Genomic DNA, 25,423 nt, shown 5'->3' with positions numbered 1-25,423 from the left:
TTGACGTTGTGATATTTTATTACAATATTTTTTATATGAAGAGATGAAGATAAATATAGAAATGTCGAAGTAAAAATGGAAAGTCGTGTGGCATTACGTATAGTAGTTGTAACGTAGCAATAACAATATACAAGGTAGGCTATATAGTAATATCACAATGCATGATTCACATGTTCATAAAAATCTAAAGAATAGGATATAAATCTAGATAGAGGATGCTTCTCATATATTGAGTTGCCGTAGAGACAGAGTACCGCGTTATGTCGATCAATTAAAAAACCTTCTATCATACTCTTCATTTTTTGCAAAAATGGACTTGAAGTACACCATCTCGTAACGATTGTCGTTATTATTATCGTGTAAAGAGATCTATATGTATATAATAATCGCATCAACAGTGCTTGCTTAGTAATTCAATAATAATCTGTTTTTTTTTAAATGTGATTATTTAAAAATCACAAAATTTACATAGTTAATCTGAAGATTGCAGATCTAAAATCGGACAGCCATTTTTAATGCTAAATCTGTAGGAAAAATATCAAAATTTCTCATAATAATAAAATGTTATAATTGGTATAAATAGCGGAAAAATTAAAAATTTAATTTTTAAAAATTTGTTAAAAATTAAAAATTATTTGATACGTATTATGAAAGAAGTAATAGACTTTTGATATTTCTTTTCCATTTAAATCATGCAATATTCTAAGTTAAACAATGTTTAAAAAATACAATGTTATTTAGAAAATATATATAGATTGATTTTCGTCTTAGTTATTGATTCATTTAAAGCTACTAATGGAAAAATCTGTCATCATGGACATATTTAGTTAACTGCATAATATAGGCTGATATCATGAGACACGATAGTGTTGGAGCGTGGAACATGGAGCGTGTCCAAGTTCAGCGATAAAATATACCTACAATATTTGTACAAAACATTTTACAATGCACAAGAAATAATACATTTTAAAGGAATTATTTATTCACATTTTATGCTTGAAATGACACAAGTTAATAAACCGCTAAAAGACTGAAAAACATAATTTTCTTCGGAATATTTCTGTTTAGTTAGCTTTTTAGTGTAATAGTAATCAGTAGATTAATTCAAAATTTACAAAATTACTTGCGATAATAAATAACAACAACCGTACTATCTATGTTTCTCACGAATACTTGATTGCGCAATTGATATGATATTTCTAGCTCCTCAGGCGATCGCTGTGTCTCAACGAAAAGCCGCATGAATAAATTATTACGTGCTAGCATAATTGAAAAATCTTACGAGCGACGGAATAAATCTAAGTATAAAAAGATTTCGGGATTTCGGGCCGCACGGGACACACGAATCACTGTTGTGTAAAATCAGTACGGTGATTATTTATATCCGGAAAATTCCTGTAATTCGCAGCCGTGCAACGACGTTAAATCGCCGAAAAGGATTTCGTTTTCGTTCAAGAATATTTGCGCTTTTTCGAATAAACCTGTTTCTCATATTATACTTCTTTCTACAATCGCGCTTTCGCGCGTGATTGTTCCAGCAGACTCGTGAAACGTTCGTAGAGCGATTGCACCAGTGAATGTACAAATGCCGTTGTAACTTATCAAAAAAATTATTCAACAGCATTTACTCACAGTAATTTCTATTTTGATATTTAATAGATAATTATTTGACGCACCAATTATATAGATATTTTTTTATATATTCCATCTTCAATTCTTTTACTGTACTTTATATTTTTAAGAAACTGATAGAAGTTAGCTTTTATTCTAATAGAGATCTAACCAATCGTTCTTATAATCATAATTATATGCCAATACATACATAAGTAGGGGAGACCGGGGCAAAGTTGTCACTATTTTTTCGGTGCCGATTTTTAACAACAAAACAAATAATTTTAGTAAAATGTGGTATATCGTTTTAAAGAATGAGCCCTTGGCTATAAAATTTATACGGACATTTTTGGTCTACGTCGCTTTGTTCAACCGGTATAGAATGAAAACGACAAAGGTGCAAAAATTAAAATGTCAAAATTGCCGGGACGGAGTCGTCACTCCATTTTCGGACTGAATTTTAAATAAAAATTTATAATTTTGATCATGAAAAATAATAGGATACATTTTATTAATTATTTTTTAATAGAAAAATGGAAACACTAATTAAAAACACGATGGCGGAAAATAATTACAAGAAAAGCGCACAAATTATCCAAGTCCTCACCGGAATCCGACCACTGCTGCTTCTTTGACTTTGATTTTTGCCGGAAACCTCGATCCATGATATGACTTGGTGACGACTTCGCCCCGGACACAAGTTTCAAATTTGGTCGCTCATAAAATATTAGAAATCAATGAAAATAAAAACACTTCACTGGATTCGTGTTCAGCATGCATTACTCTTTAGGATCACTTACTTTGAGATTTGGAGACACAATAATATTTAAAATATTACAAATTTTCGACGCGCAAAAAATTTTACTTTCGACTTCCGAAAACACGTTTGCCTCGATAAGAATCACAACATGGCACATAATCTCACTAAACTCCGTTGGTTACGTGGGCACCATAAGCCGCATTTACAGTATTAATAGCGAGTTCACACAACATACAAATTTCAAGATAATTGCAATGACGACTCCGCCCCGGTGACGACTTCGCCCCGGTCTCCCCTATGTATTATGCAGAATACGCGGAATAAACAATCTATGTCATGACAGCTATGAGCATTTTTATCGATAATATAACTTTCTACTTGGTGCACTCGCTCACTGACGAATTTTCATGCACGAGAGATTTCGATGCATTTACGTGCAACGGAAGTAAGTTTACGTAATTAGTATAAAATATTATAATTGTATACATGTATGTACGGATACTGAAATTAGTCAAAATGATTTTAAAACTGTTTTTATAACTTAAATTTTCCGATTAAAATAAAAATCTTTAGATTAGATTAGCTAACAAAGATAATAATATATAAATTGAATCCGTGGGGATTATATCCAAGTCTCATTTTTATTTTTCCCTCGCTATGTGTACATGCACTCAAATAGTATTTGTGCGTCATGAGTTATGACACATTGAAATGTTAAAAACAGGATAACTTACTTTCCAGTTGCCACGTGTACGCATTCGAATGTGTATACATAAATATATGTGTATACATATACAATATAGATTTACATAATAAATATCCATATAATGTTTTGGAAGAACAGATTTGCATATTGCGATAGCGCGAAGAGGATTGGAACGCCTTACCGAGGAAACGCGGCCTCTCAGATATGTTACCGGTCACCAACGGTCAAAATCATGATCAAAATCTTTGCATATTATAAATTAACGCTGTTCTTTCGCAATCAATTTCGTTACGTTAATAGAAAATTATCAAGTAACACTATTAATTTCGTACTAACATAACTTATTACATATTATTAGAAAATGATATATTACATAAAAATAAATATTGTTTATACCTTACAATTAGTTCTAACTTAAACTAATAATAATTATTATCACTTCATAGTTTAGGCAGACTTATTTCTTTTCGTCGTCACATCGATAAGGCGCTCAGCAGAAGATTTAACGAGCACGAGGTGCAGAATGCTCGGACTGGAACTTAACTTACTTGGAAACATCTGGAAATGTGTCTCGTCGATTTTGATAAATTTCGGATATGCTATAGAACAGCTCAAAAATAAAAGAAATATCCGAAGGTTATTAAAATCGGTGAAGGATACTCCCAAACTTTCCTTGCTAGATCTAAGAAGAGAGAGAAGGAGCCGTTCGAAACTCCCCGCTGAACGAAATTGAACGATAGGTGCGTTTGCTGATCGATCGACCCAGTTTTCTTACGAGGCATTCCAAGAGCTCTATAGATTCCACGCATTCTATAGATGTTTTGTACGTCGATTAGAGGTCTCGAAGGGTCAATCGAGGAATCGTATCGCGGGAGCAACGGATGAGAGATCGACGTAGAAAAGATTCGACCGACTAAATTAGTTTACTAGCTTAATTAGAAAGTAAATATAATAAAAATGCCCTCCTGTGACATGGCTGTAGAGAAACGTGTTTTCTATCAGAGTGCGACAAGATCATAAATATGGGCTTAGTAAATGCAGTATTCAAGACTTGCAGTCCATGGAAAAATTAGATATTATATCTTAATCAATTTTACTGAATAATATTTCAAACTTTGTCTGCCAAATTGAAGAATTAGATTATTGAATAAATTTTATACATTTTTTAAAAATAATTTCTACCACTTAAGGTTGTTGTCTTTTGCTACTTGAAATTTTTCACAGAATGTGAGATACAAGGTTCGCGATCCTATTTCCAGGCCACAGAATGACATTGGTTACTCCTAAGGTATCGCGACCCTTTGTTACTCTCTACGATTGTTGAATGACCGACATCGCCGTCTCCGTAATTGCTCTTCCGTCCCGGCAGATGCTCGATGATGTCGTCGTTTGCTCGGAAGGAGCAGCCGCGATTGTCAGTTGTCTTTGCTCCATGTGATCGAGAGTCTTCTCGATGGCTCGTAGACGCTTCTCCAAGCTAGTAGTGCCCAGAATACCCACCTGCAGCTGCGGTCCCAGCGGCAGAATCGCAAGCAACCACCATGCCCACGATGGACCATCCGGTAGACGCGGCCACTCTTCCTCTGTGTCCGGCATACGTCCAAACACTCGTTGGATCTCGGACTTCTGAGAAATCGATACTGTGTCCCACCATCTTCGACCTTTTGCTCGTACCTGTAACGTTAGAGGGATAAGTAACGCTAAATTGTCAGAAAATTAACTGATTTCTTGCTGTTATGATACAAAAAATATATTCTTTCCTCTTTTTAAATTAATTAATATTACGAATGAGAATCAAAAGATGAGATTAAAAAATATATAAGTAAAGAGGAATAGAAGTAAATAAAAAATTAAAACTTTTCCAAATATTAATATAATACGATTAAGATACTTTTACAGTTTGGTTATTGCAAATAAGTGTGCAAGAAACCATTTAAAACCGTGAAGTTAATATTTTTGTGTTTTAATGTAAATAAAACAATAATATAAATAATATACAATTTTTGCAGCGTTGCCGATATAATTACATTTGTACCATTTTTACCTTATCATGAAGTTCCAGAAGATTTAATAACTGATCTTCTTGTACAACAATGTCCCTGAGAAATTCCACCTGTGCTGTATCGTAACCATCTTTTTCTCCACCAGAAAGAACCCTAAATCTTCTACCACCGACAGTGCTGAGAATACTGCAACCATCCTTGAGCAATACTCGATCTCGAATGTCTAAGATAGTTCCATATTCTGCATATCTGAAAAAATGGATTAACGTATTATTTGTTTTTGGTAGCTATATCTCTTAGATATCTTTCAGATACATAATAATAATATATGATATATAAACGACATGTAGGTAAATCGTGCATCATATATACAAAACTGTACATTAAAAATTTAATGAAATAAATTACATTTACATGCAATATACTATTCGTAATTACTATTTTTTTGTATTTGAATAACAACCTTTCTCGACGCTGCTAATCGGTTAATATGACAAATTAAGATTGATCGAAAGAGACATAAATAAGAAGCTAAAAATTAAAATATAAAAAAATTGAAATAACGCATTTCAATATATTAATTTAAATTGGGATTTTGCGCAAACAAATTTCATTTAAAGTTATCGTAAAATAAAGTTGTTTGCCACACCTCTTCGTGCCCGTTGCCTCCTTGTTGAGACATGCAGCGATTCCGAACTGACGCACTCCGCTATCCACGCATCTTCTGACCATCAGCCTGTATCTAGGCTCATAGACAAACAGGGGACAGGCAACGCAGGGAAAGGCTGTCGTGCAGATGAAGACGGCGATCTGTTTGTTACCCAAAAGACCAAGTCCTTGGACCAGTTCGAGCTGATGACTCACAGCTCTGGAGGTATATTCTGCAGGCGCTACTGTTTTAAGCGCTCTCTCTACAAAATCCGTCACAGTTTTTTGGCTACTGGCTAGATACTGAAAGTAGAAGAAGATAATTGGTTAATAAAATATCCGTGTGCAAAAGACTTGGTTGAGATAACCAAAAAAATGGTCGCCTCGACCAAGTGCCTTGATTATATATAAGACAGCTGATATCTTGGTTACATATACCAACGGCACTTGGTTAGACTGCCGTAGTTGGAGCAACCATGGTACTTGGTTGGACCATCCAAAAGAAATTGGTAACCTCCACGCGTTACTTGGTTGCTCTAACCTATTGTTTTGGTTGACTTTACCAAGTTAGTTGGTTGATGGAATCAACTGTCATGACTGATGCAACCAACGGCCGTAGTTAATTTAACCATCTTTATTGGTGAAATTAATAGATCGAAACACTAGAAAATTATACATTTTTATGTGAAATATTTTTTGTAGCTCAGTTTATCCGTGAAAATATTTTTTCTTATATAACAAGAAAAAATATTTTAACGGATAAACTGAGCTACAAAAAATATTTCACATAAAAATGTATAATTTTCTAGTTAATTGCGGTTCTGTTGTTGATGACGATGACAACGACGACGAAGATTCGCGCGGTCGGTGCACTCGTGTCAAAAGTCTTTGATTGTGGCAAAGCAACCGGTGATCGCGGGACGGTGACCACGACGATGATGATGACGATGACGATGACGGCGCGCTGGGAAACGTCGCACGCTCATAATTCACCTCCGCGCGATCCGCGGCTATCAAGCCGCGAGTTCCCCTACTTCTCCCCTCGCGGCCTCGTCCGTCCTTTCGCGGTCGGGACGGCGGCGTACGTACGTGGCGCGTATCCGTGTCCAATATCTATGAAGTCGACCGAAGCGGAGCGTAGCCAGACCTAAGCCAAGCCGAGCGAAGCCGCGCCAAACCGCGCCACGCCGCGTCGCGACGTGACGCGCGCGGTGCCGCGCCGCCCCGGGTCGCCGACGTGACCGAGCGCGCGGAAAAAGTCGATGAGTCCCTCGGGGCCCGCAAGCGTCGCCCGACTGATACCCGCACACGACGCCGATGAGAAAAATCGAAGACTTTTGACACGACGCAACGACAGGTCCAACGACATCACGTCCGCACGTCAGCACGTTCAGGCTTCGACTGCAGTGCAGCCATGGCGGTCATGGCCCGCCCCATGTCTTAATTCACCAAGAACTTGGTTAAACTAGCTACGGTTATTGGTTGTGAGAACTAATTTCTGGGTGACCAATCGGAATACAGTTTCTTAGTTACCTCAACCAATTGCGTTGGTTATAAGCACCAATAGTTCTTACCAAATTTGAATTGTCAAACTAACTCAATGTACATGGTTACGGCAACCAAGTCAATGGTTGTAATTATGTAACCAAGAAAAACTTGGCTAAATTCAACCAAGCCTTTTTTTCCGTGTGTCATGCCATTTATGATACCGGTTTTAAACAAGTAAAGCACATAAGTAAATAGAGAACGACAAGTATTTTTAATCAGGATTTTTAAATTCATGAATAGCATGTAGATGTGTAATAAAACTATTTAAAACGAGAAATAGAAGAGTGAAAAAATGTTATCGTTGTCTTATGATAACTGCTGATGTTTACATAATAAAAATGTTTGCTTATTTCTTTCAGCATTAAAATATTTATAATTTCAGTACATCCTCAACTCCGACATATGAACACGCGCAGGTCGTCGCTCCGCGATAATGTCTTGCTCCGAAATCCTTCTGTGCTCATTAACGACAGCACTTCATTGCGGTGGTCACACTCTTCTGATAAAACGCATTCTCTGCTATCACCGACTTATACATCGATTAATTTTATGATCATTTCGGTTAAAATTTTTGTAAACTCAGATGTGTAAGTGGTGACAAAGATTAGATTGCTTGAGAAGGACCCAATCCTGAGGATCAAAACGTTGTAAAGTCGTCTTAATACTCTTATTGCCAATTGTTGTCGAGAATAATAAACATTTCTGTTTTAATCATTATTGGCGGAACAAACAATTATTTCTATTTATAATTTTTGTTAAAAACCATTTTTCGCAACTTTTACGTATTTATATGTAAACTAGCTGGTTACCCGGGTTTCACCCCGGAAAACATATGTAATAAGACACGCAAATAGTCTCTCTCTCTCTCTCTCTCTCTCTCTCTCTCTCTCTCTCTCTCTCTCTCTCTCTCTCTCTCTCTCTCTCTCTCTCTCTCTCTCTCTCTCTCTCTCTCTCTCTCTCTTTTATTTTTATTTTTATTTACTGCCGAGTGCACGTCGACAGCAGCCACATAGTGCTTCATACTCCTGTCTATATTTTGTTTGCAAATTTATTTGTTATTTCATGATTTGCCTAAAGTCAGTGACTATGGCATAAAATAAATCAATCAATCAATCTCTCTCTCTCTCTCTCTCTCTAAAATGGCTCTGAAGTTCCATTCTGTCGTATACAACTTGAGATTTACTTAATTATTTCCTAAAAAATTGGAAAAATTTCGTAATTGATTTCCAAAAAAATACCGGTTCCCAAAATGATCGGTAACGAAAAACTATACAGTTTATAGCACTCCCCGGAAAATTCTACCCCTGTTTTATATACAATTCTTTAAAATTCGATCAATGATTTCCCGAAAAATTCGTCAAACTTCTGATACTGCTTCCAAAAAGATCGATAATAAAAAATTTTTTGAGATTCAATCAATTATTTCCCGAAAAATTTGAAAAATTAAAAAAACCGGTTTCAAAAAAGATCGGCAACGAAAACTATACACATCATGGCGCTCCCCGTAAAATTCTACCCCTACTTCTTTAAGATTCGGTCAATAAATTCCCGAAAAATTGAAAAAATTTCCGTACTGGTTTCCAAAAAGATCGGTAACAAAAAATTATACACTTTATAGCACTCCCCGGAAAATTCTACCCCTGTTTAATCTACAATTCTTTGAAATTTGGTGAATTATTTCCCAAAAAATTAGAAAAATTAAAAAAACCGGTTTCCAGAAAATCGATAACAAAAAACTATACACATAGTGGCACTCCCCGGAAAATTCTACCCCTATTTCATATACTTTTGGTAAAAATTCGGTTCAGGGGTTTGGGCTGGGCGTTGATGAGTCAGTGAGTGAGTCAGTCAGTCAGGACATCTTCCTTTATATATATAGATTAATTAATATAAAAATTGTAAATCCCCAAAGAGTAATGAAAGAATATTTCTAGACAATCAAGTACAATCATATTGCGATATATTGCGGAGATAGAACGAAAAAACAACGAGTAGCGCGCTGCAAGATTATCGTTGACGTCGCTGTCCTCATCGTCATTAAATATAATACAGACGATCAGTAATGACGCCACGAACGCGGAAACTCGTGACGACCGCAAACAATCATTTCAATTCGCGGCATCGTCGTTAACAGCTAGAAAGCATTACGTCTCATTTATGGACAGGTGTTGTTGTGGAATCTTGCATCGATGTATTTCCCTGCCGAGCTTTTTGAGATCGAGAGCTCGTGAATAAGATTTTAAGATATAAATTCTTTGGAGAAAAATGTAAAATGCATCAGTTACATAAACATAAAGACCAACAGTCATAATACACAGTCATAACACTTACATAAATGCTAAGGCTGCAATGTGTAATGGTAGTAAAAAAATTAAAGCTGACTAATAATTTTGAATAGACAATTAACACTATTCTGTGCTTTGAAACTAAATGATGCAAAAGTTTAAATAATTTATAAATTATTTAATTAAAGATTATTGAGTTTTGTAATAAAATTTATAGAAAGAAATAAAGAAACAAAGATTTTTTTGCTTTATAAATTCGTTGATTCTATATCACCAGAATTTGATTTTGAAATCAAAATTATTCTAAATTCTTGATTTTTAATTTTAAATTGCTGCGTCAGAATAACAATACTGTTCAAAGCATTTCTATAAAATTAATTAACATTTATGTAAAAAGTTCTCTTACGTCAGCCAAAGACGTGACGCACAAGGGACAAGCCGAGGAGTAATCTAGGCAACGGTCCAGGCACATCCAACAATAGGTGTGACCACAGGGTGTCGTGACAGGTTTCCAAAGCAGGCGGCAACATAAGATACAATCCAATTCTCCAGCGGTGCCGCTGGAAAGAGTTGGCAAGAGGATTTCGGCGGGTCTCGGTTCAATTCCTGCAAATAACGTCGTCTTAAGATATTTTTACGAATATAAAAAAAGTATGCTCTTATATCTACGGGCAATAATACTTACTTTTCAACTTTTCTATATCCTGATATACACGATCCAAACATGCTTGTATCTTTGTAATTTGCGGCACAATGGAAGACCGAACTCTTCTGTTTATTGTCTGTAAAATAAAAAATATAGTAAATAATTAAGCTTGGAATAATTATGTAAAAGTTGAACAGATGATTAGAAATATATCGATATTTAAGATAAAAATAAAAATTTTAAAAATTAAATATTTCAAAAAATATAATAAAATATAATAAACAAATAATAAAATAAAAGACTGTTAGTACAACTTAAGATACTATTAAGTATTCATTTTACTGTTTGTTATTAATAATAATGACTGTGCTGTCGACGATACTGTAATTTTTTACTCCTAATAATACAGATAATACTGTTAATGATAATGACAGTTACTGCAAAATATCTAATAGGCGCTTATCACATTTCTTAATTACTTATGTTAAGTGACATAATCTAACTTGAACCCTTTTTTGTTAAGTATAAAAAATATCTAACAAACATAAAATCAGGTAATTTTCGAAGAAAGCACCTGTGTGAATTCTTCTTCGCCGCTGCTGTTGTCCTCGCAATCGGACCTGTTCAGGGCTACGCGTCGGCTACGCTTGGAATTCATTAGCTGATGACGATTCCTCGTGCGTGACGCGCTCTTCGTTAAACTATACGGCGTGCGTGACGACAGGACACTCTGCCGATACACCTTAGGTGACAGTACTCTGTGCAGAACCTGGAACACGACCATTTGGTAACATATGTATCAATCGAATAAGTTTGTACAAAATATAAACCACGCACTTGCAATTACCAAACCAAATTGATTTTTCCCCAAAATAAATTTAATATTGTTAATAAAATATTTTACATAAGATAAAATAAAATATGAATTATATCCTAGAAATAAGTTAATTTAATTTATATACCTATTTTTGATACTCTTTATTGTGAGATATCTGATTTAAAAAAACGTGCTAATTTTTTAAATATTATATTAGGATTTATAGATAATTATCGAACTTTTCAAATTCCATTAAATGTACAATTATATTAAATATGTATAGAATAAGTACATGAAAAGGGTTAATGTATATATGCTGAGCTAATTTTAAACTAACTTTTGCCAAAAACGCAAGATTTTGCAAGATGCGAAATTTTTCCTGAATTTGGGTTCGAAATACAATAAATTATCATGAGAAGATAATTGAGTCGTTATTCCAACATAAGAACTCAACATTAATAGAACATCACAAATAAGGATTTAAACTTAAGGATAAAACTTTCGCTAACGATGTACAAATTCTACTTGTTTCTTCAATAGCACGTATTTCTTCCTTGACGTGTCCTATATATGAAATGCTTCTAATTGCAAGATCGCGACGGATATTCAACTGGTCGCTAAATCGACGCGATTAACGCATGAAATAACACGGTTGAGTAATCCGAGACGTTTTCGGACGATGAAAGTAAAAGTGCGCCTTCCATAATGCGGACCCAACCAACGGATTCAGCGGCACGGGAAAAAATGATTCCCTGATCTTACATAAGTGGCGGTGCAGCTTGCATCAATGATTCTGCCATCGCTTATGTAATCGCTGTACGTTCGAAATTCAACACGCTCCGCTTTTTACATTATTTAGCTCAGTTCGAAATTTGACGCAATCTGTCGCATTAAATTATTTAATATTCATCAATTGTTATTATACGCAATCGCATTTCTTCGAGCTTAGCAATAATATTTGCGTGACGCAATATTGCGAAACTTAACGACATCGAGTAGTTTCAAAGTTAAATATTGATCGGAATACGACATCTTATACTTATAGATCGGACATCAGGTTTACAATAAATTTTTATCAAGTTATGTCGGTTTTAACGATATATAAAAATTTCAGGGTAATTTAAGATACCGTTCAAATCTTTACGTAAGAAATTCTCCGCACAACAGAGCTGGATTTGCAGCTAGAAGCTTGTTACATGTATCTCAAGACGAGAAATTGATTAACAAATAAAGCTTCCCGAAAAGATGTGAATGAGAAATGTGCAGCACTTAAAAAATTCGACGTAGAAGAAAAGCATTTTGCATTATATACGAGAGGGTGAAGAACGCAGCGGGTGCGGGGCCGTGCGTCACACGCCGGAAGATCGATATATCGACGCCGTCGCGTGAAACAACACGTGGAAACACTGGAAACGGCGCGTTTGTTCACGAGAGTAACATCAGTTCGCTCGCTTGCGCGAATGTGGTTATCGTTGCCCCTGGCGTGCGGGTCACTCACCTGACGACCATCGTACCGAGTCATTAAGCCTGCGCGGCCGGCAGCAGTCGTGCCGGAAACGCCGCGGCGCACATTTCTTTTGTGTTGGTGATGCTCTCCGGATAGAGATGGATGCATTCGGTTCCCCGCGGCGCATTCCGCCAGTCGCGCGATAGCGATTGCTCCGCGAGGAACGTGGATCCCTTACCTATGATCGGGCTACGGTTTGTCTTATCTTTTCGTTTTTTTTGGTTTATAAGAATATTATGAGAACTGATAAATTTTTGTGTAACACGATTCGAATATGTTTGAAGTGAATCGAATTTGACTCGATGATTTTTTATTATTGAAAGATTTTCAATTACACACAATGCTATTTATTGGAAAATAATTGATGCTGCAGGTGCAGATAACCGATTAATTTTAAGTATATTCCAGTTTTAATGTTATCCAAAGTCATATTTCTTTAATTAATTATTATTTTTTAAAATAATATTTTTATTAATAATGAAACATACATATGTATTTTGCGAGTGTCTCGGAATTGGAACAAGTATTTCACTAACTTTTAATAATTTTTGATAATAAATTATTTTTGGTTATTTTTATAATAAAAAGCAATGAGAAAACGTACCTTGGTCAATTCATGACGCACAATTTGCGGATTTTTGTCAATGGCCACGCTAATGCAGAGAGCATAGAGCGCTTCTTCGTGTCTTCCAAGCGCCGATAAAGCGATCCCTCTTCTATAATGTCCCTGAAGAATAAAGTAAAACTATTAAAATTAAAATATTATAAAAAGTTTTGTAATAAGTTTTATTTCTAAATAAAATTTATGTGCCGCAATAATTTAATAATTATCTTTATGTCACACGTGCATGGAAAGTGGCCTATCACGCACGCGTCGCGTGCGTAATGGGCCACTTTCCACGCACTTGCAACATAAAATAGGGTATGCAACACGTGCGTGAAGTTGAAAATTCCCGGGTGCGTCAACTCCGCACCCGTGAATTTTCATCTTCCAGCACTTAATTGTTGCACAAATAACTATTATATAACAGTAATAAGATCATAATAAAATTTATACTATTATATGCGCGGAAATGTTAGTAAAATTAGCGTTGCTACTACTACAACATATTTTACATATACATATGTCACAAATTGATAATCAAATGTTGAGATAAAGATAATATATTTTTAGATATTGGATTTTAATTAAAACATTTTGCCAAGTTGAAATTAGATAAAGGTTACTAAATCAAAATATATTTTGATTGAATGCATTTAGATTTAAAGCAGGCACGTTTTGCTGATACATGTACCGATATATATATATAGGCTTTGGTCCTGTATTTCCTCACCTTGCTCCAGTCTGGCCGCAATCTAACTGCATAATCAGCGTCCGTGAGAGCGGCTAAAGGCCTATTCAACAGGAGCAAGACGTGAGCCCTGTTGCTAAGGTGGAGCGGGCTGTTCGGTGCTGAAACATGAGAAAACAAGCTCGTAGAATGCCTACCGAATTGCGAACGAGTTCTGGTTTGAAACGCCTTAGGATTTGTTCTGTGAGAAATAATTGGAATAAATTTATTCTATCCTGAAGTGTTTTAAAAGCAGAGCAGGTATTTGATCAACGTCAGTGAATGCTGTCTCATGACTGGTGACTAGCAGTATGATTCACACATTTCATATGGAACAATAGAGATGCAAAGTAGATATTTTGCAAATAAATTAATAAGTGCATATATTTGGTAGCGCAATCGCTTGTCCTGGCAACTTTTATTTATAATTTTACATATATTCATGGTTTGATGCAATAATATTACACACTTGTATGACATTTAAATCAAATGAGCATTCGAAAGAGCATTGGGTCATTGACGCATAACTCGATGCATATTTTGCATAAGAATGCATTTACGGACTTATCATCGTCTATAAATTCTGAGCGGTTTAAGAGTTTCTTTTTACGCGATTAGCAGTCTGGATTTGTTTAATTTCGTGGAAATTTGTCTCATAAAAAAGCGCCGTTTATTTGCGGCGAAACACATTTCATAGAAGCGATCGCGGACGATGCCATCGGCCGATGCAGGCGGCGTCGGCGCGTTCTGCCATTGTGAGCAATGTCATTGCCTCCGCGGCTGGAGTCCCTTACTTGAAAATTTCCGACGCACACATCAATATCGCGAATGCTAAAAGTGTGTATATGTTTTATACTCTATGAAAAAATTAATTAGAAAAAAAATGTGCTTCAAGCTCAAATAAACTATCATATAACTTGCCAAATTTTAACATTTAAAAAATTTTGAATATTTATTCTTTCCAAATTTCTGTATAAAGTTAAGTTTTAGATAATACAAAACTTTGAATGAGAAAAAAATTGCAGTAAAAAATTGTGAAATAAAAACGTATAGGATAAACTAATTGTCTTTATTGCCTACAATAAAAATTTAAAATATCCAACATCAATTTTTTGAGAGTGTGTAAAAAATTAATTGGACCTTAAGATATATGTTTAAAGATAGCAGATCTAATATAAGAGAAGAAATATATATAATGTCTACATAAAATGGAAATTAAAATAACGAGATAACAAAGAGTTTGATAAAATTCTGTTTGTCAAAGAAGATTGTTGTGGAGAATACATTAATATCTACTTTTTCACTTACTTCTAGTATTAACATAAAACGTATAATATTTTGGATATTATATTATATCATATTTTGAACTACTTGAGAAATATTTTATAAATTTTATAATTATCTTAAAAATATATAAATATTTTGTAATAAAGTAAAAAAAGACAATATGTTTTATAAAGTTCCACCTCAATAGATATTGCAATTTTGAAAGCAATTGTTATATAATAATTACTTGTATAATGCGACGGCGACTTGCATAACCGCCTTAGTTTATCTATGCGTGTACTTCTGTTTTCAGGATAAATAAGAAGCAGGATACGCTCATTAGTAATGATATACTTAGTCTACTTATGATCATAATGGATCTGCGATGTTGCTTAGAAGAATCTCCAACATTTGATATACTGAATAAATACAAAGAGCGATCCCCGTAAGTCGGCTTACGTAACTTGTCTTTAAATATTGCGACGCTTGAATTTAAAGACGCGACACAAACCTAATCATTGCGCGGACATTATTGCATAAGCCTCTTATTCTTATATCGTAAAAATCCTGTTATCGTTGAATTACACGTGTAACATATTTAAGTTTATTAGTGCCTTTACTATATATACCTTTACTTTTTAGTTAAACTTAACTTTAAATTTACATTAAGTGTGACTTTTGTCTTACAATTAGAATTATTAATCTTAAATTAATATTACATACTATCTCTTAAAATAGTAAAAAGAGCAGTAGGTAGTAGAAGTAGAAATAAATTAAATTCTCATAAATCCTTTTTTATTGAAAGAATTAATTTTGCGGTCGTATAAAATGTAAAATCAGGATTTACACAAAAATTACTTTAATTTATATTTCCGGTGCTATTATTACATCGTGATAATTTATAAATACTTCATCGAGAAATCAAGTCGTGCTTCTGATTGTGTCGATTATGTAAGCACTTATGCGCGATTAAATGCGTGCAAAAGAAGGTAATTTTCTGCGTCAATGCTAAGCTGCAAGAAATACAACGGGATACCGACGAACAAGTTCATTCATTAGCGCGATTATTCTTCAAATACACTATAAAAAGCACTTTTCTTGTCTGTTCGATTGAATGCCAAGGTCCGCCTCGGATGATCGATTGCTTGCTCACCGCGGGCAATCGACCCGATCGTTAGAACGCGTTCTTCATAACGCAATTTCTCGTTATGTATTAGATTAAATCTACATTACATACTACACAAGTCTTAATCAATCGCATGACAAGTTAAATTAAGCTGCTTTTTCCAAAAATATAGTTGGGACAAAACTTTTATTCATTGAGTATCTGAACTTTTGATATTTAAAGACGCGATGCGAAGATATCCAATTTACGCGGACATTGTTGTATAAACCTCTCTTATTCTTACGTTAAATTTTTAAGTATTGATGGTTGATTTAACATAATCACTTTTATCTTCAGATTACAATGCGTTAATTAAACTAAATTTCTCGATATATCTTGAATCGCAAATTTACAAAAACTCAAAAATATTTATACTATTTAGAAAAAGCTGTTTTGAATATTCAGCATTTGTTAGTACAAAAATAGAATTTAATAGCAAATTGAAAACCAAAGCTATCATTTATTCTTAAAAAATCAAGTATAGTTTTGTATCTTCGAAATTCCTAAATTGCACAAAGATGCGCTGACGCACATCGAAAGGTTCGATGCCGCGTGCGCATCCAGGCGCGACAGACGGTTGCTGACCTTCGTTGGAAAGAAGACGAACAGTATGGAATGAGGGAAAAAGAGAGAAGAAGAGAGAGGACTGCCAGTGCCGAGTTCGAGAACCGAGTTAACGGAGCATCATACGGAGCGTATACTATTGTCAGCGCTCACGTGAAAATCGGAGCAAGAACTGTTGCTGCACATGTTGTCGAGCTTGTGCATTCTCGGCATTCCCGAGAATTGGAATCGTGACAGATAGCTGCGTGTCAAGGGAGTAAGAGTGTACGGATTGTTCAGTCTTCACGGATGATGAATGATAAATTAGTGAACGTCTTATTATCAAGGTACTTCTCTCTCAATATGCGAAAATTTGGCAGAAACATATTCTCCTTTAAAGCATGTAAAATGCTGTTAAATGTACCAAATATACTTCGAGAAACAATTAATATCTTTAATTAATGTAAATTTGAACATGTAAATTTAATGACTCCATATAATACTTACATATATTTTATATAAAAATACTAAAACTCTGAATAAAATTCTACTAAAAATCACTATACTTATTTATATTTTATATGCGTGGAACTAGACCGTTATTTATATTCCGACGAAAGATTCTTGTTTTCACCTTTAATTAATATAAAAAAAAAAATAACAGAGATCTTTATTTTCAAGATATTGTCGACATATTCCCCATTCTTTCAGGCAATAAATTCGTGTAAAAAGTAAATTAATCGTTTTCAGTATGATATTGATCTATCCAATTCTCGCGTGATGCGGCGAACGCCCAATTTATGTAGAGATACTGCGACGATCTTCCTCTTGGTTGCATACGGAGCACGATATAACTGCATCCGGCCGGCCGCTGGCCAACCACGAAGGGAGAAGCCTCGGGAGAAGCGAAAGGCGGGAAGGGAAAGAATACAGCTTAAACGGCCGCATCGCGAACGCGTCGCGCGGACTGAGCTGCGCCGGTGCAGCTGCAACGGTCGACGCATCGTCGTTGCAGCGCGCAGCGGAGTAGACGTCACCCATGCCGACGCGGCGTGGCGCGGCACAAACAGCCGCACGTTACGTAAAGGTCGGTCACCCGGCGCGTACTACTCTATCACGCCGCCGCGCCGCGTCGCGCCGCCGGCACCGCCACCGCGGCCGTCACCGCCGTTGTTGCTGGCATCGCATCACTGATGCTGCTTGCCGCGTGCAATTATCGTCTTCGTTTACGGGAACGGAAAGGTTGTCTCGATTTAGCGAGATCTCACAAAATAACCGTGGCTAATAATGAAATTTGAGTGTCACTTGCATGTAGAATTATTATCTTTGTTTTGGAAGTGAGAGAACATCGTAAAATAATTGTACTGTTAAATTCGCTGCAAACATCGAAATGCTTTATTTGAACCATTCAGCAGACACTAATGATGATACGCCAGCCAACGAGATGCACAATGTATCAACAGCGTATGACATCTCGTTGGTTATCTGTGTGCTGCGGGGGTCATGTATATAGACTTACTTATATATATATATATATATCTTGTCTTTCTATTCTGGCAACGGCAACGATCAATAATGCTCCACGTGTCGTACGTGGTGGAACGAACGTACGCCGTAATTCCTCCACATGTCATCTGCCAAATTATTCGCAGGTATTTCTCTTGGATGCGTCTTTTTGCATCATTTACGTTAATCGTGCTCGACCTTACCAGTAAATTAATGTGTGATAGTTCCACCTTTCGTGACCAAAATATAAGTCTTATCAATAATTTTTTCTTTTTTTAGAGATGTGCGAGGTAAAAGTGCAATAGAAGCGTTTCAATAAACTTACGAAGAAAACTTATAAAACATATATATCAGTGAAAGATCATCACAGATGATAATAGAAATTTCTAAATTTGTACATAAGTAATTGTCAAATTTTGTACATAAAGATTGCATATAATAAACAAATTATAAGTAAGTAAATAACAAACACTATTTTTTGACATAATAAAGAAACTAGAATAAATATAATGCAATAAAATTCTAATAATATCAATATAATTGATTGTTCGCTAATTGCACAACTTTATAATAATGTGTAATATATTTTTAATATATATATATATATATATATATATAATAAAAAGTAATTTAATACATGATATTAATATTAATGCTGATGTAATATTGTAATACATAATGCAAATTCTAGCATTGCAGAAATCATAATACCATATATTGCTTAAATAATATATCTTAATTTTCTATTACATCTGAAACAATATATTTTCTAATTTTTTAACTAATTCTTAACTTTTTACATTCGAAAATTATTTCACTCAACTCATAACTTCCATCAAATTCCATCAAACTTTCTATGAAATTACTTCTATCACTATTTCCATTTCATATTAACAATGAAATAGGTTTCTTATAAATATAATTTCATTTGTGCGATTTATGATATTCACAAGAAATTCATGGAATTTGTGATCGCGCTAATTTCAAAAATATTGGTCGGAATTCTTATTTGAATATTGAAGTCTACAGTCATGATTTTATTAATTTGACCGCGTTTTACATTCAAGACATTACAAGATAAAATTAAATCGAAAGAAATAACAATTTTAAACGATATTTAACGGAAATTTAGTTGCCCAAAATAACTCAAACATTCGATCCAGTGAGCAGTTCCAGTTCAGTTACGTAAGAACAAAATAATTCCTGATGGTATCATCACGGGCGGGTTGTTTGCCCAAACTACAATTTAACATATAGAGTGTTCGATATAAAACTTCGTCAGAATTGATTAAATGACAATGAATTTAATACATGTAATTGCAAACATGAGTTTTATTGCACTATTACTAATGTCACAATTAACATTTAAAACTGTTGTACATAGCATAGATTTTACAGCATTATTTTATTCTAGCTATCATACAAGGATTTTGTTAGATTTGCTAATATTGTCTTTAGTAAAAAAAATTATATAAAAAGTTATCAGTTGTTTTTTTAATCAAAAACCAATTATTAAATTTAATTTACAGATATAATAGAATTTAATAATTAAGCAGTAATATGATAACATACGGAATATAACTTTGTTTATAGTACTCCATGTTAGTGCATCTTTATCTTTTTTTAACAAAATCCTGATTAATGAAATTTTTCCTCATTTCACGGTTTTTTCATTTTTAAGCAATATGTGTAACCTTATGATCTGATATACACACATGCACACACACACACATTATGTACAACTGAAATATTCTGCATGAGGAGAAGAGGAGAAACAGAATTCATAATACACATAATAGCGACTAAATGAATATAAAAGTGGAAATTAGATAACCAAGCGAAATACGTGTAGGAAATTATGATCACCATGACTGCGCAATTCCTCGAACGAGAGCACGGAAATTATTGTTTATCGCTGACTGACACGTCTCGCCGGCGTGCCGTGCTCATTGTAAACGGTAATATTATGTAACGGCGGTTATATACATATATATATCTATAATAGACGCGGCGATGTATATAATGGACGATACCTAAAGACGTAGACTCGTCCTCGTCGAACGCCTACTGTTTCCTCGATAAATTCGATATCCGTTTTTATTGCGGACAATGATTGAAATATGCTGCCGTTAAGCAGCTGTATTAAACTGAATAGTATAATTGAATTCTATGAAAATATACGCAACAAAATGTAAGGTATTTTAACATTTATTTTAGCATGATATAAGTTTCTGAAGATGCTATATATGATTCTTGAACAAAAATAATAAAATTACGCTCTGACAAATAATAAATAAGTAATATATACCTAAATTAATTTTGTAACAATGTATGTTTTATTAATGTTATTTACATTATGTAACATACTTTGTACTAGTTAAGTTATAATGTTGTTAGTCATAATTATAGTTTAATTTTAATTTTTCTACAAATTTTAAGTTTTTTATTTATTTAAACGTCACGCTGATTAATTTACAAAATTGTTATTTATATTTTACATATACATATAACAGATTTTGTGCACATATTTAGTTATAATATTACTTTATACATATTTTTTATAATATACTTTTATAAAGAGAGAAACAGAGAGCATGCTTACTTTAATTATATTCTATTTAGTCGACAATTGTTTTAAAAAAATCCAGTGTCTTTTAATCTTTTATTTTATTTAATTTCAATGTAAAACAAGATGCATTTTACTATAAACATAATTTTTTTAGTTATATATTTATCTTTTCTAACAGCTTTACAATTTCTTGTGAAATTTATATCACATCGTGTCCCGCTTTTGTATCATGTGAGAATTTCTGTCCCACTTTTGCTAGGTGCAATTACTATCGGGAATTATCTCTGGAAAGTGTCTCAACTTTCTCTCGGCTACAGAAAGCGCCTCTCAGTCTTCGACATGCGATAGTAATAGTAACCTTCATCCGCGTGGTTTCGCGCATAGCCAAGGTGCCTTTTCATGGTCAAGTACCACAGCCACAGCCGGTGATACTTCCGCTTGATCGAGTTTCCCGACTGTCTTCGACCTACTCTCTCTCAGAGACCTTGTTAATATATTCTTACAATTTCTTCTATCTTTGCTTTAAGCATGCTTAAGGATCTTTGCTTTAATTTTGTAACAATAGTTAAATGACTTACAATTAGTCAAAACAATATTTTCATACAAAAAAAATTCAATTATCAAATAATGCAAGGCTGAAAGTATATGACATTTGAAAGTTATCTAATGTTTGCATCTAGATCTTTTTATCGATTTTAAAGTCTTGAAAAGCATTAAAAAATAACAAATCTAGTAAATGTAAATATATAAAAAAGTACAATAACGCATTAATTGTATATGCATAGATAAGATTCTGATATAGTCAACGCTGGAGATTAGAGAATGGTCATTGTTATTCGATAATTATATGATACGCAAGAAGCTCGGTGAAGTTCCTAAGTGTCGATAACATTTCGGGGAAATGCAATGCAGATAAGTATGTATTATTATATACTGACTAGCATGCCTCGCCGGGCTTCGCCCCAGAGAACATGTGTATTAAGACACGCAAATAGTCTCTCTTTCTTTCCCTCCTTCCCCCCTCTCCCTCCCCCCTTATTATTTCCCGAAAAATTGAAAAAATTAAAAAAACTGATTTTTAAAAGATCGGTAATGAAAAATTTAACAAATTTCTAAAGCTAAGGTGTATTTTACATTCCATACGAGTAACGTAGAACTACATATATCTCTAAATGGCGATTTTATTTGTTTTTCACATTTTCATTGTTCTTCAAATAAATAGCTTGCATTGTTAAGCATATTTTGTATATACATACCTCGAAAAAAAACAAAGTGGTATAGTATTATACCTCGAAATAACACCCTGTACATACTGTTTATAAAATGCGTAATACTACAAAAAGGCGTGATATCCGTACAAAAACTTAATAGTGCTTTTAATAGTGCTTTTAAATGATTAATTACTAGCCAAAAAATCACTTACAGTATTAAATTTCTATAAGGGTTATTATTTTATACATTCTATAGGATATAAAATAAAGCGATATAAAATGACCCAATATGAAATAAAATGCCTATTTAAATATATATCTACTAGCATGCCTCGCCGGGCTTTGCCCCGGAGAACATGTGTATTAAGACACGCAAATAGTCTCTCTTTCTTTCCCTTCTTCTTCCCTCCCCCTCCCCCCTTATTATTTCCCAAAAAATTGAAAAAATTAAAAAAACTGATTTTTAAAAGATCGGTAACGAAAAATTATATACTTTATAGCACTCCCCGGGAAATTCAACCCCTACTTTATGTACAATTCTTTGAGATTCGGTCATTCCGAACCGGTTTCCAAAAAGATCGGTAACAAAAAATAGTACACTTTATAGCACGGGAAATTATACTCCTTCTTCATGTATAATTTTTTGAGATTTAATCAATTATTTCCCTAAAAATTGGAAAAATTAAAAAAACCGGTTTCCAAAAAGATCGGTAACAAAAACTGTACACATCATGGCACTCCCCGTAAAATTCTACCACTACTTCTTTAAGATTCGGTCAATAAATTCCCGAAAAATTGAAAAAATTTTCGTACCGGCTTCCAAAAAGATCGGTAACGAAAAATTATACACTTTATAGCACTCCTCGAAAAATTCTGCCCCTGCTTGATCTATAATTCTTTGAGATTCGGCCAATTATTTCCTGAAAAATTGAAGAAATTAGAAAAACCGGTTTCCAAAAGATCGGTAACAAAAAACTATACACCCTATAGCACTCCCCGAGAAATTCTACCCCTATTTCATATACGTTTGGTAAAAATTCGGTCCATTGGTTTCCGAGATCATAGCGGACAAAAAAAATGCAAACCCTGTTGCTTTATAATAATAGTATAGATTATATCAATATAGGACCTATATTATTATACTGATAAAATCAAAGCATGGGCGGGGATATGACATTTGTTCGATGTATAATTTATAATGTCTATCACATAGTTGAAATTCAAGGCGAGTTTATTTGGCAATACTAGAGATTCATAAAATTTATCAAATAAAGTTTTAAACAGTGCTGATAAAATTTCTGTTATCGTTATTACGTAAAATCATAAAATTATATTATACTTTACTTTATTGCGCCATTTGAAAGAAATAATGTATTTGCAAACTTGTTTTAGAATTAAATTTTACCTTTAAAATCTTTAAGGACCTTTTCTTTTATTATTTAAGCAAGAGAAAGAGAGAAGGAGGGAGGAGTGAAGGCATATGTGTAAACTATAAATATATAATTATTTAATGATTTCTAAATAATATATTAAAGATATGTGTATCGATTCTTAAAGAGTAATATTAGCGGTCTTGTATATTTCTTAATCACACCTGTCATCATTTAATAAAATCATTATACTTGAGTCACACATAATTAGAAAAATTGCTTCTAAATTATATACGTTCCTATTTTCTTTTTAATTGATTTTACGACAACTAAGATCTCATATAATTTTACGACAACTAAGGTCACTTTATGTGGACTCGATATTAGTGTTATACCTAATTACTAATTCCCAAGAAATCTCGATTAATCTGATCGTTTCTATAATTATCGGCGCGCATCCAAAAAGTTATAGCTGGAGTAGCTGGCAGTATCGACGGCTCGACATCCAGGATTCACTGATCGGGATGGGCATAAGCCGAGAGCGCTGTCTACGATTATGCGTAGCACTAGTCCTTACATAACGCTTTTTATTATGTAATTGACAGAAACGCCGACCCTGCGCGCACGCAGGCGTACGCCGGCGAAAATCCCGCATCCAGAAAAGTCTCCGAAATAATTGAAATTTCGGTGGATTCGAGTTAACACTTGCGATATATAACAGTTAATTGAATCTTCTTCTTGATGAGAAAAAGCGGAGATCAATTCTAATTATTTATGACTTAAAGACATTTTGTGAAACTTCAATCACTAGAAACATTTGTATAAAAAAATTAAGTTATTCAATTTTCAAAAAAAACTGCTAACTTGTTCATTTATTTCCTTTTACATAGATATAATTATATGTTAGATTCTAATTATCTTAATTTATTAATGATTAAATTTTATAATACCCAAGCTGCGTAGATATAAAAATGTGTGTAAAGGATCTAGTCTTCTCATTGCAAAATTTATAATATATAAATATAGAGTGAATCAATGCTTTTCTGTGACGCAAATAATTAGCATTTATCTGACGCAATGCTTCACATTTTTCGATTTAATGATATAATACTTGTATACATTATATAACTGTATTACGTACATATTATATGATCTACGTGTGTATCCCTTTCGCGTTGAGAGGTCTACAATCACACTTCTATTAATTTTTTGCTATTTATATAGATCGGGTAACATTAGAAATCTTATATAAATTAATATTATCGTTAATCGTTACTGATAAAATTGGAAATTTATTTTTGTTAAAAATTCTATAAAGTTCCTGGTTGAACCGAGTTTTGTGTTTAGAATTATGAGGGCAAAACATAATAGATATAATATTGGAACAAATTACATCATATATGTTATATAATAGGTACAGTACCGTCAAATCGCTCGCCAAAATTGACGAAATTAATTTTATTCTATATTAGACTGTTTTTTTTTCGTGTATTTTGCAAAGCTCGCCTCAAAAGCTCCAAGAGAGCAAACCTCGTATTGTATGTATCTCGAATCCTACCTATGTTATGTGCTCCTCGTTAGATAATGTAACGATGGCCTAGGCGGCTACGGTCCGGGCTCCGCGCGCGCGGTGTCAACGTAACCATTTATATAAATCTATCGTTACGTAATCGGTCGGCCGATCTCCACCGTTACGACGCGCGTCCCGATCGCGGTACGGGTACTAATAATTTTGTCATAGTATTGGAATATCGTGTAAGCTATTTAAACAATCAATTGTATTCCATACTTTAAAACTAATGTGAAGGCGTCTTCCATTGGGAAAAACTCACTAGCACTCAGCGTCTCAGTTTTTGAGTTTTTCAGAAACATGCTCACTAATTCTACCAACAAAATACGCTTTAAGCATTCAGTGCTGCCTGCAGTGCTAG

At 34.0% G+C, this 25,423-nt stretch overlaps 1 protein-coding gene across 1 annotated transcript in view; it reads right to left on the bottom strand.

The window, feature by feature from the left end:
- Positions 1-25,423, bottom strand: part of LOC139810550 (LON peptidase N-terminal domain and RING finger protein 3) — a 63,712-nt gene continuing 38,289 nt past the window's right edge. Inside the window, exons 2-9 of the mRNA XM_071774200.1 lie at positions 13,866-13,984; positions 13,136-13,258; positions 10,782-10,976; positions 10,247-10,343; positions 9,968-10,167; positions 5,730-6,031; positions 5,122-5,329; positions 1-4,751 (exon numbers count right to left, since the gene is read on the bottom strand). Of these exons, the coding sequence (XP_071630301.1) occupies positions 4,389-4,751; positions 5,122-5,329; positions 5,730-6,031; positions 9,968-10,167; positions 10,247-10,343; positions 10,782-10,976; positions 13,136-13,258; positions 13,866-13,984 (1,607 nt within the window). The 3' untranslated portion in view covers positions 1-4,388. The remainder of the gene's footprint in view (positions 4,752-5,121; positions 5,330-5,729; positions 6,032-9,967; positions 10,168-10,246; positions 10,344-10,781; positions 10,977-13,135; positions 13,259-13,865; positions 13,985-25,423) is intronic.

Source organism: Temnothorax longispinosus, chromosome 3 (genome assembly GCF_030848805.1).
Source record: "Temnothorax longispinosus isolate EJ_2023e chromosome 3, Tlon_JGU_v1, whole genome shotgun sequence".
Lineage (NCBI taxonomy): Eukaryota > Metazoa > Arthropoda > Insecta > Hymenoptera > Formicidae > Temnothorax > Temnothorax longispinosus.
Note: the sequence above shows the minus strand (reverse complement) of the source record. Positions and strands in the feature narration are given on the sequence as shown.